The following is a 15,828-nucleotide window of genomic DNA, read 5'->3' as shown; positions in this document are numbered from 1 at the left end:
GGTCTATCTAAACTGCAGAAAGTCACCATGTGAGATAAGAACTTTAGTTATCTGCACTATATAATGCTGGGACTGATTCTCTGCTCTGTGGGGTTTTACACTTTAAGACACCAGTCCCCCTGGGAAGAGATTTCCTGTCTCTACAATCAGTGGAGCCAACTCTTAAATACACAGGACTTTGCGTGCTAAGTCACTTCAGTTGTGTCCGACTCTTTGTGACCCTATGGACTGTTGCCCGCCAGGCTCCTCTGTCCATGGGATTCTCCAGGCAAGAATACTGGAGTGGGTTGCCATGCCTTCCTCCAGGGGATCTTCCCGACCCAGGGATTGAACCTGCATCTCTATGTTTCCTGCATTGGCAGGTGGGTTCTTCACCACTAGCACCACCTGGGATTTTTATTTTTTGGCCACACTACATAGCATGTGGGATCTTAGTTTCCCTGGGCCTCCTGCTTTGCAAGTGTGTAGTCTTAGCCACTGGACCCCCAGGGAAGTCCTGGACTTTAGGTTTTAAATCAAACACAGATAACCCCCTTGTCAAGCTAATGTCACCTGTCAACACAGGTTAACATGCAGACAGATACGGAAGGAAGCTTGTAACTTCAGGAGATAATCTTTATTTTATACAGCAGTTAAAGAAAGCTCTTAAGTTCACATAAAAATGAGGTCTGTGATGTAAAATTCTACCCATATTCTTTTTAAGGAAGTGGGCCTATTTTACAAAGTACAGCAGAACCTTTTTTTCAGGAACTTGAAACATGCCAAGTGTTTCAAGAACAGAACAACTACAGAATTGGCCACAGGACTAAATTTTTCTTCTTGAAAGTCAGCTCTACCCAAACATCTCATTGGCCACGGCCTCTGCCATGGTGAGTTAGTAGCAAGGAAGATAAACGAGATTCTGCCTGCCCTTCATTCAAAGGTTTGAGTGTAAACCGTGTTCTGAACACTCAGCTTCTTGAAAAGCTACTGCCAGGCAGCTTCAAGGCCATTCAATTCCTGATTATAAATGCCAGGGCAACCACCAGGCACTTCTTGGGCATGGATGGGGTGGGCAAGCTCTCAAAGCAGTGTGAATTCTTTTCCACTAACTCATCTGAACCACTTGGTCCCCAGTGGTGACAGAGCACCCAGGGTTCAGACCCAGAGACTCTGGCCTTTCACGGGGTTTAGACCGGGGTCCCCAACCTCCAGGATCTAATGCCTGATGATCTGAGGTGGAGCTGATGTAATAATAATAGAAATAAAGTGCACAACAGACATAATGTGCTTGAATCATCCCCAAACCATCCCCACCCCGCTCCTGGTCCGTGGAAAAACTGTCTTCCATGAAACCAGTCCCTGATGCCAAAAATGTTCAGACCAGTGCTATACAACCAGGTAGACAACAGTTCTCCTTCCTATCTTGTCTCTTAGGTTTGAAACCACAAGCAGCCATGCCCACACCCTCAGCATCTTCTGAAGCTGTTGTTCCCCCTTTTCAGTACTTACATAGTCTGTATTTCATTTGCCTGCTTGGGGAGATAGGAAAAAAGCAATCTCTTTTCAGTTTTGCTAATAAACATAACCCAGAAAGGACGTGTTATAAAGCCTTAGCTACAAGCTTGATTTCATTAGTGTTTGGTCAGTGAGTCAGCCAATAGTATAGAGTGAAATCCAGAGAACGAGGACTGGAAACTGGTAGAAAACAAATTGAGAGTTGCCATCCTAGCCCAACAATAAAATGGACCCATATTTATTTGTCTATTCACAATTTATACGCTACCAGTTTAAACAAAGGATTTGAGGAAGCTACATACCATAAATGAAACTGTCTCTCTAGAGGTAAGGAACTTCACTGACTTCTTGCTTTATAACTATTTTTCAATTACAACACAACTATTAAGAGTTTAAGTTCCCATTGGAGTGGTACACAACATTTCATTACTGCTAGAAGCCATAGGAATGTTCCAGCAAAGCAGATATCATCATTTAGAGAGGTGGCATCTAGCCAAAACCCTAGGCTAACATCCAGATGCCTGCAGATCAGCTAAAATCCTTTTAAAGGGCTTAGGCTCTCCAGATACCAGTTTTAGTCTTTTCTGGGAAATGGGAGTTTGTGCTGGAGAGTAGTTAACTACTTCAAAAAACATCCATCAAAATAGGTGAGGCTGTCTCTAACGGTGATGCTTTCCAAGTCCTCCCACATCTCGTACAAGTCACCAGGCTTGTGACTGTCAGGCAGGTCCTGTATTTTTAGGTGACATCTCAGCAGCAACAGACCCTCTTTAACTCATCCCACTCTATTCCTTAGGTCCCACAGGGATGGGCAGCAAGTCCAATAAACAGGATTTCATCTTTTGTAGCTCCTGGATCTCGTCATTCCAAGGGCCATAATGTACCAACAGGACCTTCTCTGCCTTCTGGATTGTGTTCAGAGCTTCGGGTATTGCAAACCTGAACCAAAAGGAGGTAAAGAGGAGTGAACCCACGTATTCAAACAGGCAAACATTAGTGGAGGGCCTACTCACATTCTGTAAAGAATGCAGAGTAGATAATTTTTGTTTTCAAGAACCTTACAGTCTAGAAGGGCAGATAAGACTCACAAACACACTGAAAGGCAGAGTTTGAAATTAAAGTTAAAAAAAAAAGTACAAAGATTCCAGGATACTGAGAGACAGGCAGGTCTCAAAGCACTCATCCGATATTCTTGTTGTTCAATTGCTAAGTCAGGTCCGAGTCTCTGTGACCACATGGTCCTATATTTACTGGAGGTTTACTCAGGAGTCTTTGTCAGACTCACCAAGTCCGTCTGTAACCTGACTCTGCAGCCCTTTGCCCTCTCTCTGAGCAAATGGGCTGCCTCTATGTCTTGGGTATCAGGCCCACCTACCCCACAGTCCCAGGACCGAGTTTCAAACATTTCACCACACCAATGGCAGCTTTATCAAGGCTGGACATATTCCATCTAGAAATACTGACAGTAGGGCCTCCTAATGATCCCAGTTATAAAAGTGGATGAGGCCATCAACTCACCAACCCTATTGTTCTTTCCTTTTTAACTTTTAAAGCTGGGTTTCTCAACCTTGATGATATTGACATTTGGGGGCCAGATAATTCTTAGCTGGGGGGTCGTGGTGCTGCTGTCTTGTGCACTGTTGGATGTTTAACAGTATCCCTGGCCTCCACACTGAGTCCTAACAATTAAAAACGTCTTCAGACATTGCCAGATGTCCCCTGGGGAGCAAGAAGACTCCTGCTTGATTACAACTGCTTTAAAAAGAATAGGACCAGGAAGAAGGAAGAGGGCCTGGAGCTGATTCTCATCCTGAGAATGAGTGCCGAAAGAGAAAGGGAGGAAGGGACTGAGAAGAACAGCTAAGAATGGCTATGACGGTGGGCATGGGGTGGAGGCAGCACTGGCGCAACTTCTCCCTGGGAAACTCCCTTCAGAGCTAAGAGCTTCCCCATTATCTCCCAGGAGGAAATTCTAAAGCGACAAATGTGTCAGCAAGACGGAAGGAAATCCCTTCGCTCCTAAAGGGGAAATAAAGATGTTTCACTTTATTTTCATTCCGGGGCCTCTTGACCTAATTTCCTAGAGAAACTGTTTGGCCCTCATCAGAGCCTCATCTCTCTTTTACAGAGCAGTGGGGCGCTGTGGGAGCAAAAAGGATTACACAGAAGAGCCTAGCATAAAATCAGTATGTGGCCCAGCGAAGTGCCAGGAAACAAGACTTACCCATTGAAGAAGACTTGGGCCAGTTTGAAGAGCTCATGGCCCATCTCCACACTGGATGGCCCGTGGTGGACCTCCACCACTCGGAGACTCTTCTGTAGGTGGGTCGCTGACTTCTCCCAGTCCCCTGCAAAGAAAGGAAGATCTGGATCCAGACGAGAACCACAGTCAGCTATGGATGAACTTGTTCTGGGAAAGGAAAGCTGAGTGGAAGGGAGAGCAGCCTCCCTGCTGAAAGACTGGGAGAGACCCAATCAGACGAGGCCAAGGTCGCAACCACACACACCAGGCAGGCTCATTCCTCGCAGCAGAAGCTGCAGACACAGGCCATACCTAAGGCAGCATAGGCCTGGGCCAAGGTGTCCTCGATTTCTCCCACCACGCTGTGTTCCGCAGACAGGAAGCTCTCGGCATCACTCTGACATCCCAGCAACAGCTGAATGGCTAGCTCTATCAATTCAAAGCAGAGTGGACTCATTACAGGCACAAATCCAGTTTTAGAAATGAGACTCCAGCCCTTAAACCCTCTATGGGTGGGCCTGAATGTGGAAACCCCACTCTGTCTCCCTGGGGTGTGATCAACCCGCAGTGTTGGGTCCAATAAGGCTGCTCTCTTATGTTTTCTCTTTCAACAGCAAAAGGTGCTGGGTGAGGCCTCCCCACATGTGCTCTGGGTTTCCAACTTCTGTCTGAAGTGGGATGGCTACATTCCATGTATGGTCGTTACTTCTCTTGACTCAGACATCTAAGCAAAAAGGTCAACTTTCATAAAAAGTACGGTAAATAAATTCCCATGACGTCAAGCCCCAAGGCAGAGCTTTCCAGGGTAATGAGGGGTTTTGTAACTCCCTTTCTGGAAAAAGCAGGATACTTACACCCACTGGGCACATGCCCCACTGCTCTGTAGAAGAGAGATAGGCTCTGATGAGTGCAGAACAGTTTCTCTAGGAAATTAGGTCATGAGGCTCCGGAACTAAAAATAAGTGACATTGAGCTTCTGGATATGCACAAAGACCACGGATGTCAGAGATAACCTGTTAGTCTTTAACTAACTCTCTGATGCCTAAGAGAACAACAGCTTAAATCAGTTGGCCCTTTTTCAAGGACATCATGCAAACTGATCTGGTAAGGGTTTGGTCTCACTGGCCTACATAGCCATCTTGTGGCTGGCTGGGGGATAATTAAATTCAACGCTTCAATCTTCACTGAGTATCCTTGAGATCAAGGTGAACTCAGACTGAATAAAAGGGAAAGGGCTGGAGGACTGAAGCAGGGAGCCAGTCTCACCTAGTCTGCCGTTTCTGAGACGCTTCTGGGCCGCCCCCACCTGCCGCTCAAGGTCCTGTAGCCGGGAGACCAGGAGGTCTCTGCCAACTGATTCCGTACAAGCTGGGCCACCACAGCTCAGAACATCATCTCCCTGCGGAAGTCAGTGTTGTTTTTATTGACCAGAGTCAGCTAGCGACACTGCACGTGCTTACCCTACAGCATCGCTCCAGAACTTCTGACCCTGTAGGGGAAAGGAGACTCCTGCCATAACATACAACCACCAAGGGAGACTGGATCTGGATTTGGTTTGATGGCAGCAACTGTAGCGGAAGCAGGAGCCGAGCCTTGCTTGAGATTCAGCTTCTGCAACCAAATTAAAACCACAGTCTCTTTCCATATCGGCGTTGTGTTGTGTGTTAGTCGCTCAATGTCCGACTCTTTACGACATCATGGACTGTAGCCCACCGGCTTCTACAGTCCCTCTTACTTCTCTCTGGGGCTAGGACTTTGGATGACAGACATATTTCCAGGGGTTATGAAAAAAACCACAAGGAAACCAACAGGAAAAGGTGCTGGGTGAGGCCTCCCCACATTTGACGCTGGGCTTGTTGTGACTTCAGCTTTCCAACACAACCAGCTCCATGTTCTACCTACAGGTTCCCTAAGACATTTGCTGTTTTTCAGATGCCAGAATCCATGGCTCCATTTGGCAAGAGCACCCTGATTTCTCCTGAGGGTCCTTTCTCACCCTGCCTCAGTCAGGGCCTGGGAGCTGAGCAGGGAGCAGGCAGCTCTGATATGGCCCATCTCTCTGGCCCAAGGGGCTGGAGGGAAACTCTGTGCCTCTGATTTCCCTCTAGCCACAGGTATTGGGTTGATGAAATGCAGTATGATTTTTGCCCAGATCTCTGTTAGAGTCTGTATGTTTTTATCCTTCTGGACTGGGAGGGTCTGAGGCTGGAGCTAAGGGCAGCCATCCGGCCACTGCAAGGAGGAAGTCTGTCTGAGGTTGGGCTAAATAACAGAGAAAATGGAGCTGAGGGGGCAGAAAGAAAAACTGGGTCTTGGTGACACTTCCTGAGCTCTTGGCTCACAGTGTATTTGAAGCACCCTTAACCTGGGACTTCCTCGTGATTTACTGGAGCAACCCCAAATCAGCTTAGGTGGGATTTTCTGCTCTTTGCAGGAGAAAGCATGAAACCCAACCCTTCCCTGTGGTTCCTGTAGGGGGTGATCAAGGTGTGGGGAAGAGAGAGTATGGCTTTCAGCACCTCCAAGTCCCAACAGCGTCCTCCTAAAGATCTCAGGCCTTTCAGTTGGATAACTGACGTCCTGGAAAAGCCACAAGAAGAGAAGAAAAGGGAGAAAGAGATTCACCTGCAGGAGCGCTCTGCAACGGTGACAACAGAAGGCTTCCCGACCAGGCCCCGCTGAGGGTCTCTGCTTCTCATGTTCACATGGCGGACAGTCGCAGTCAAAGAAATACTGAGACCTCAGCTTCTGGTGCCTCTCGGCAACGCCCATCCTGCTCTCGTGCGGTCCTGCAGAAAGACCACGCTTGGCCAATATTGAAACCGAGAGAGTACCAAACACTGCTTAAAAGATTGCAGGGGACTTCCCTGGCAATCCAGTGGTTAAGACTCCGAGCTTCCACTGCAAGGGACAGCGGGTTACCTCCCTGGTCAGGGAACTAAGATCCTGCACATCACAGTCAAAAAAAAAAAAAAAAGACTTCAGCTTAGTGGAGGGTCTGGTAATCACACATCATGTGACAAGTACCTTTTACTCAAACATGGGTATAACTATAGAAACAGGCTTCAAAGTCCTGGGGACAGGAAGAAAAAGAAGCCAAGAAGTTGTTCCCAGTCCATTTTCAGAATAGGATGCTTACAGGGATCAAGCAGTGAGATACACAGTAGTGTAGACACAACAGGGCCTGGTGAGGAGCTTTGTACCGCCTCCACGAGGAAACAGATCCTCCCTGGGCAGGTGAAAGGCACCTGCTTTGTGGCTTGACCATGTGAGTTCACCCCATCTTTTTCTGCTGGAGAAGGGTGGGCAGGAAGGAGGATGGACAGCTCACCGTAGCAGTGGAAGATCTCTTGCCCTCTTCTAATCAGCTGTGATGCCCGAATGGTGGCGATGGTGCCAACGAAGGACACGCTGGTGTTGGGGCTGCAGGAATGGTTCAGGAGGCTGACAACAGGGAAAAGGCCTGTAGCAAGGCGCACCTGCCGGGTGTCAGTAATGAGGCTCTCTTTAGATTCTGAAAGTGCAAGAGGAAAAAGGGGAAAAATGTGTCAGGACATTCGTCCTGGCCTCGCCCTCCATTCCTCAGATGATGAGCTGGGCGACTGGGCCTGAAGCTCGGCTGAGTCAGAGCTCCACAAGCCGGATCTGATATAAATCAGACGGAGCGTGACTCAGAGCTAACTCTGGTCCCCGGGAAGCAAAGCAAATGAGCACATGAAAAGGCCACCAGAATCCTGGAACCTGACCACTGTGTCTCAATTCCACAAAAAAAAATCCAAAGATTAGAATTTGTAGAAAATAATAAAAAGGGAATTATCAGTAGGGAGCCTTTTGACAAGACAGTTGCATAATGTTCATGATGACATGGAAACCAGAGCACTTGCTGAGGTTACTTCCTAAAGACTTTTATAGTCCAAGTGCTTTTGTTTAACTGGTCTTTGAGGGGTTAATAGAACAGGTAACCTAATTGCTATAGTAAACAGGCCTATCATCTATTTTTTAAAAAATCAGTATTTCTTACGCTCACCTCTTTATTCTGCTCTTTGTCCCAATTTGATGGGACATCAGTCAGTAGTAGTTCTCACTGAAAAAAATCTCTGGATCACTTTTTTTTTGGCTACACCTTGCAGCATGTGGAACTTCCCTGAGCAGGGATCAAGCCTTTGCCCCCTGCACTGGAAGTATGGCGTCTTAGCCACTGGACCACCAGGGAAGTCCTAGGCTATGTCTAGTCCAGTTCCATATCCCAAACAATCTCTTCTTTGAAGCGCAATCAGCAATTTAACCATGTGACTGAAAATTAGGAAGGGAGCCGTGAGGCTATTTCTGCACCAAGGCTCACGCACTTAGATTCATATGTGAATTCTTCTCTTCTCCTGCAGGCACACTTGCTCTTACTTTAGCCACAACTCTAACTGGCATCGCTATTCAGCTTCTCAGCCCACAACAGTCCAGAAACAGAGAACTAACAAGACGCAGGATTTCTGACAATGGCAAAGGAGACAGTGACAGACAGGGGAGGAGGCAGAACTTTTACAAGCATAACAGCCTGCGGGCAAACAAAAATACTAGCACCACTGAGTTTTAGTACGACTGTACATCTGACTTAACCAGAGGTTCTCAGACTCACACCATCCTTGCACGGATTTTTGTGACAGCCATACATATCTTAGGAGAATGCACAGTACACACAACCTCGAGTGTACAGAAAGATTTAAAATGTGTTCCGCAACCTTGGTGTAAGCACGAGGAGATCATATTTCCAACAAAGCTGGTTGAAATATGAAAGATACTGGTACTTGAAAGGGAAATTTCAGTTTTCTGGAAAACTGATAAGCCATCATTTAATTATGGTATCACCATACAAGCCAGGAGTCTCAATCTACCAATCACCAAATAATGTGGTGTAGGCACATATGAAATAAAGAAAATATAAACCATAAAGTGAAAATGTTCTAGAAAGGAAAATATTAGCTATAGGAATAATACTGTCTCTCTGCAAACTATTCTATTACCTGCTGCCGTGGAGAGCCAGAATTAGAACAAGTAAATAAAATTCGCAGGGAATCCAAATGACTCAATTTTAGTCAACAGTTCTACACTGTATTGAAATCTTTCATTAGTGCGTCTCCTAAATGCATAACTGATTTTAGTATCCTTTCCCCCACCCTTGTCCAAGGCCTACTTTCTGGTAAATGTGCTAATGAGCAGTGGAAATGCTAAAAGGTAAGGAGGCCGCAGGAAGGAGCAGCACAGGGCACAAACAGTTTGTAGTCTGAATAATCAGCCTCTGCATAATTAAAAGTTGACTTGCATTGCCAACTACTGATAACTGGCAATCTGTATTAGAACAGCTGCTAAAATTTTCCCAGAAAAAAATTATCACCATGCCGTGAGTAATGCCAGCTTTGTGAATTATTTATGGATTATCCTCTAACAGAAGGAGGCCCAGGAACTGGGTGAGTATTTTACGTCAGAGTTGAATCTCTAATTATCTCGACAAAATTAAGTATTGATTTTAAAAGTTATTCAATATTTTGCATTAGTCATCTATTAGCAGAGATCAGAGAAAGTGAGAATGTGTAGATACCTTAAGCAAATCTGTGACATTTTGTGCACAAAACAAACAAAAAAACAAAAAAAGAGGGACTGATTATTTTACGGAAAGTGCACCTCACTAACATCCTTAGTACATTTAAAATGAGATTCAAGTAAAGAAAAAAACATTCATTTATAATACTTTAAGAATATACCTCTCTTGGCAGATATTTTATGAAACAAGAAACTTCTGTGTAAAACAAGTCATCAAGGGCCCCCATGCAAGGTAGATTCCCGGTGGTTGAAGAGTGAAAGGGCAGTGAACTGACCCGAACCTCTGCAGAACTTCATTAATCCCCTTTAGGACCTGAATCCAGACACACCACGAATATGCCAGTTTCACTCAGACAGAGGTCTGGAGTTTCATCGGTGGCCAGTTCTATTCCTTCAGATAAGTGCCAAAGAGAGGTTCCTGAGGAACTATGATTAAATAGGATTTATGCAAAGATAATAACATACATTTTTATAGGTTTTTGTCAAAATCTATCCAAGTTAACACTTTAATCCTTCTTCTGAGCTACTAATGAAACAGCTGCTAATGAAATTCAATGAGAACACTAAACTGGGAGGTGTTGGAACCCCAAAGAAATAATAAAAAGGGATGAAATAAGATTAGAAATATTAGCAGACGGAGACAAAATTAGATTGACTTCAAAAATGAAAGTGAACATTGCTGGTGGGCGTGTTAACTGGTATAACTTTCCTGGAGGGCAATTTTGCAGTATGTATCAAGTGCCTTAAAAAGTGCTCTTATCATGTGAACTCTTTTTATTGTTTAAAGAAACTAAATTACAAAATAAATACATGGGAGTCAGAAAAAATTTAAAATCTGAAAAGAACAGTTGTTTATAATCCTTTCAGTCAGCTATAAGGTTTTGGTGCATAATATAAGTTTTCTTTCTAGCCCTAAATATGGAATTTTTAACATAACTAGCAACATATTACACAAAGTGATTTGTAAGTTACTTCTCTTCACTTAGTATGTCATGGCCATCTCTTTATACTCTAACCTGAGATGTATACTATAATTTAAAAAAAAAACAACAAAGCAACTCTGCCAATCTGATAGGGAAAAAAATGGTATCTTGCTTAAATTACTAGAGAGAGGTTAGAAATGATCATCTTTATTACTACTTTGATAAAGTGCTTGCTTATGTATATATAAGATTTAACTTGTATATAATAAAATTCACCTATTTTAAGTGTAATTCAACAATTTTAAGGAAATTAGTCTAAGTTATGCAACCATTACCACAATCCAGTTTTAGAACATTTTCATCACTATGCATATTTTTAAAAGTTGATTTTAAGAGTTGGACAGTTGCTGGAAATGTTCTCTCATTTTGTCACTCACCTTTTCATTTTTCTTTATGGGTTTTGGGGGGTGGGGAGTGTTAAACCAACAACTATTTCATTTCTTACAATGCTGTGTGCCAACGACTTTGCTTGTGGTCTTTTGAGAGGCTAGCCCGGACTTGTTCACAGGCCACACCTTCATTTTAAGAAGTAACAATCGCAGCTACAAGGTCTCTTAAGGCTTAGACTCATTAAGTCACATGACATCACTTCTACTGCATTCCACTGGTCAAACTGAGGTTCAGCAGGGAAAAACAGGCTCCATCTCTTGATGGGAGAAAAAGGAATGTCAGGTTGAAATGGAGTAAACATACAGGGATGGGACCACAGAAACTGTGGTCATTTTTGCAAACAGCCTCCCCTAGAGGCCTGGAGATTCATCTAGTCCTCTCATTATCCATATTAGAGTACTGACCCACACAGAGGTTGAGTAACCTGCCCAAGTTCATACTGACAGTTAGTGGTTAGAGTGAGAGAACAGGAAACTCACTGCTCCCCATCCAGCGTTTTCATTCCTTCAAGGACCTCTTTCACCTACATTCTCTACCTTCTTTTCTGATTATAATGTTTTTGAAATTTGGTATTTAAGTTAAATCTAGCTATCTTCTAATTACCGAAATTTGGTATTATATACTTTAGAAAGCTCTGACAATCCTAAAATTATGTAAAAGTTCACTTATCTTTCTCTAGATATTTTATGGTCTAATTTTTAAATATTTAATTTTTTAACGACTTGAAGAAAGAATCTAAGACTTCTGGGGGGGCTATCAAATCAGTACCACGTTGCTTTTAATTATTGTAGCTCAATGCTGGTAGGAAATCTAGTGGTACTAAGCCCCTTCAGTACTTTTTACAACAAAAAGGCTATTCTTACCCAGTTATTCAAGAAGAACTTTAGGGCACTGTCAAAGTTTAAGAAAAATCCGATCATGATTTCGTCGGAAATGGCATTAGACTGTTTAGGTCAATGCAGGGAAATCGGCATTTTTACAGTTTTCAGTCTTTCCTTCTCAGGACATGGCAAGTATCTGCATTTATCCAAGCCTTCTTATATATCTTTCCAAATTAAAATATCCTTGCATTTCTGCAAGAGATTCTACTTGGTCATATATGATTGTTCCTTTAATAAACTGCTGGATGTGACATAGCAGTGATTTTTTTTTTCAGGGTTTCTGCATCTATATTCACAAGTGAGACTGGTCTATAGTTTTTATTCTGGGCTTTGTAAAATGAGTGGGAAGAGGTACGCTGCTGCTGCTGCTAAGTCACTTCAGTTGTGTCTGACTCTGTGCGACCCCCATAGACGGAAGCCCACCAGGCTCCCCCATCCCTGGGATTCTCCAGGCAAGAACACTCGAGTAGGTTGCCATTTCCTTCTCCAAGGCATGAAAGTGAAAAGTGAAAGTGAAGTCTCTCAGTCGTGTCCGACTCTTAGCGACCCCATGGACGGAAAATCCTTCGTCCATGTACTCCAAGAGTACTGGAGTGGGGTGCCATTGCTTTCTCCAGGGAAGAGGTACTAGGTTGTACCCGTGTCCTGGAACAGTTTATAATGTATAAAAATATCATTATATTTTTATGTTTATACTGTATAAAAAAGATATAAAAATATCTTTCTGTTCCTTGAAAGATATTTTTTAAAAGGTAGCTAAATATGTTCCTTAAAAGTTTTAAAGAGCTCACATAGAAAAGAGTGGGTCTGGCTTGTTTTTATGGAAATATTTTGATAACTTTTTCAATTTCTTCCACAATCACTGTACTTTTGAAGCATTTTCCTCCCTCTGGGAAAATGTAGGCAATTTCTATTTTTCTACAAAGTTGTCTACTTAGTATTTTTAAATTCAATAATCTAAAGTTGTATTAAATATTTGCTATAAACTTTAAAATAAATTTATGTTCTTGGCTATACTCCTTCATTGTTTCTAATTTTAGGGCGTTTTCCCCTGGATCTCTTAATTAGACTTGCCAAACTTCTGTCTCTATCAGGAACCTGTAAACTGTATAGCCTGTGTGCCAAATCCTGCCTGCTGCCTCTTCTTTGTACATATGTGGCCTAAGAATGGCTTTTACTTTTTTAAAAATCATTTATTTATTTTTATTTTTGGCTGCCCTGGGTCTTCGTTGCTGTGCACAGGGCTTTCTCTAATTGTGGGGAGAGCAGGGGCTACTCTCTAGCTGCCTTGGAGGGTTTCTCATTGCGGGCACTTCTCTTGTTGTGGTATGTGGGCTCTGGGGCGAGGGCTTCAGTAGTTGCGGCCCACGGGCTTAGTTGCTCCTCGGCATGTGGAATCTTCCAGGACCAGAGATCGAACCCATGTCCCCTGCACTGGCAGGTGGATTCTTAACCACTGGACCACCAAGGGAGTTTGGGGTTTACATTTTTAAGTGGTTCAAAAGAAAATTCTCATGAAATGAAAAATTTTAAGGAATTCAACTTTCAGGGTCCATAATAAATTTTTATTGGAGCCCAGCCAGGAACATTCATTTGTATACTATTTATCATTGCTTTCATGCTACAAGTGCAGTTGAGTGGCTGCATAAGAGACCATATGGTCTGCAAAGCCCCAGATATTTACTATCTGGCCCTTTACAGAAAAAGTTGGCTAAACCTTGGTCTATAGGACACAAGCTTTGATGACTATATCTCTGAATTCCCTATTTTATTATGTTATCTTGGTTTCCATATCCTTATTTTGAATATATTTGATCAGAGTGGCATAGTAAAGTTTCTTATAACCATGGAGTTTTTGCCAGTTTCTCCTTGTATAGTCACTTGTGTTTTACAGACACAATCTCTATGTTCCTGAGACCTAAGCTTGATGATACAGTTCAGAAAAGTCTCCTTTAGAAAATTAAATGCCTCTTTGTTTTACTAGATATCTTACCTTGAGTTCTACTGTTTTATATTAATACCCTGATTTGCTTGTGATTCCTGACATGTCTTGCCCAAAGACTTCGTGTTGTTTCAAGTGTCACCTGGAGAAGGGAATGGCAACCCACTCCAGTATTCTTGCCAGGAGAATCCCATGGACAGAGAAGCCTGGCAGGCTATAGTCCACGGGGTCACAAAGAGTCGGACACAATTGAGCGACTAATACTTTTTATAAACAGAATATAGTTGGATTTTAATCGTTTTGACCCATCCTAAAAGATTCATTTAATAGAGTTTAGTCCATTTATATTTGCTGTTATAGACTTATTTTATAATTTTCCTATCTTTTGCTCTGTGAACTATTTTTTGAATGTTTTTCGTTTCCCTAGAATGAAGGGAAAGGTATACAACCAATTTTAAATTTACTAGAATAATGTTACCACAGTGTGAATACATGTTTTTAATTTTAAAAATACAGAAATGTTCAAAGAAAGCCGTAATCACCCATATTTCCACTTTCAGAATTCATCACTGCTAATTAAGATTTTGGTATTTTTACTTCTAGTGTTGTTTTTTTTCTATGTATATACATTTAAAACATAAGTAAGAATAAATCACGCATAAAATATTAGAACCTCATAGATGAAGACAAAGTCTCCAATCCTTTTCCGATCACTGCAGGTAACCAGTATTATGGTATGTATCTATTTTTCTAGTCCTTTTCAGCCACAGAAGATACAAGTGTTCCTGACTATACCTATTCTTCCTACCAAAATTCATTCTTAACAACTTGTGAAAAATTTTACCCCAAACTTGCTGTTTAAATAAAAAATTGTCTGCAACACAATACCATGCACAGGGAAAAAAACATTTGGGCTATGATTCTCTGACCATAAGGAGGAGGCCAATGAAGGAGGGTGGATGGAAAACACGTTCGTCCCTCTGGCTTTGCCCTCCTGCCTCAAGGATTCAGCTTGAGTTAGTGGTCACCGCTATTGTTTTTCCCAGACAATAGTTTCCATAGTTTTGCAAACTACTGACATTTATATCTTTTCTCATATGTTCTACTTAGTATTTTAGAGGCAAGACACAATAGAATCAAGAGGTGGTAGCTTTCTGCTGTATAATCTGGAAGCTCCATATACTATTTTTTATATTCAGAAAAAACAAAACAAAATGAAAACAGTATTTTTTAAAATGCCAGTGAATGTACCCAAGGGAAAACACAATTCTGGAGAAACACTCAACAGATATATTTTAGAAGGCAGCAATGACTCAAAGCAGCAAAAGGCAAAGAAGAAAATGGAGACTGGCTTGCAGTGTGATTCTGTTGTATCATGGGATGAGGCCAGTGCTATTTTGGGATGTTTCCTGTGCTTCAGGATGGGGAATTGAATCCTGCCCCCAAATATGTCCAATGAAATACCTATATACTGTATAACCTGGCAGGTGAATTAAAATTAGAGATAAAAAATATAAACAAAAGGTTGACAGAATTCTACATTACCTCATTTGAGACAATCAAAAGAACTAAGCATATATAGTTCAGTGAAGCCACATTTAATATCTGCCTGTAAATCCTAGGTGTAGATATGACCTCATTCCTCCCCTCCAGAGAGCTAATTAGGAAATTGAGAAAAGTATCATGAGCTGACTGAATTGAAACACACTGTCTGCTAAAATGGAGATCAAACAACAGAAATGTTGGAAACACCATTTCTTTGCTAATAATAGTATCTGTTGTCAGTACAATTGTATTAGAGGTGGCACTCAGGATGCTGGGCACAGGTAACCTCCCTATCTACCTTAACAGCCTCATCTCCAGGGCCTAGCTCAGGAAAACAGGGCTAGGCTGGTCTGTGTCTAGCAATGGCCCTGAGACCAAAGGCAGCCCAAACACAGATATGGTAATCCATGTTTGATTAGAAATAGCCATATAGCCCACTATAGCAGTATTGCATGAAAAGCTGTGCTGGGCCAGATTCTTGTCTTGGAAATTTAAAACAGAAGAATGGAGGGAAAAATCTGTCAGTTGAAAAGAGAAGAGACAAGAATAGCTGTGTCACAGAAGTAAGTTAAGATTCTGATATTTTAACTACAGACCCTGCTCCATCTGCAGTCTTGTTTGTCGTGATTGTTTTGTCTAGATTGTTTGAGCTTTCCTTCACAATAAAAAATGAACAGAGTAGGATTTCCCTGGTGGTCCAGTGGTTAAGGATCTGCCTGCCGATGTAGGAGACATGAGTTTGATCTCTGATCCAAG

At 42.5% G+C, this 15,828-nt stretch overlaps 1 protein-coding gene across 1 annotated transcript in view; it reads right to left on the bottom strand.

Moving 5' to 3' along the window:
* Positions 1-601: 601 nt before the first annotated feature.
* Positions 602-15,828, bottom strand: part of SMYD4 (SET and MYND domain containing 4) — a 39,361-nt gene continuing 24,134 nt past the window's right edge. The window contains exons 6-11 of the mRNA XM_081580064.1: positions 7,071-7,253; positions 6,365-6,528; positions 5,006-5,138; positions 4,052-4,168; positions 3,722-3,845; positions 602-2,436 (exon numbers count right to left, since the gene is read on the bottom strand). Of these exons, the coding sequence (XP_081436190.1) occupies positions 2,283-2,436; positions 3,722-3,845; positions 4,052-4,168; positions 5,006-5,138; positions 6,365-6,528; positions 7,071-7,253 (875 nt within the window). The 3' untranslated portion in view covers positions 602-2,282. The remainder of the gene's footprint in view (positions 2,437-3,721; positions 3,846-4,051; positions 4,169-5,005; positions 5,139-6,364; positions 6,529-7,070; positions 7,254-15,828) is intronic.

This window comes from Giraffa tippelskirchi, chromosome 3 (genome assembly GCF_054371585.1).
Source record: "Giraffa tippelskirchi isolate mGirTip1 chromosome 3, T2T-mGirTip1v1.2.pri, whole genome shotgun sequence".
NCBI lineage: Eukaryota > Metazoa > Chordata > Mammalia > Artiodactyla > Giraffidae > Giraffa > Giraffa tippelskirchi.
This window is presented reverse-complemented; position numbering and strand designations above follow the sequence as displayed.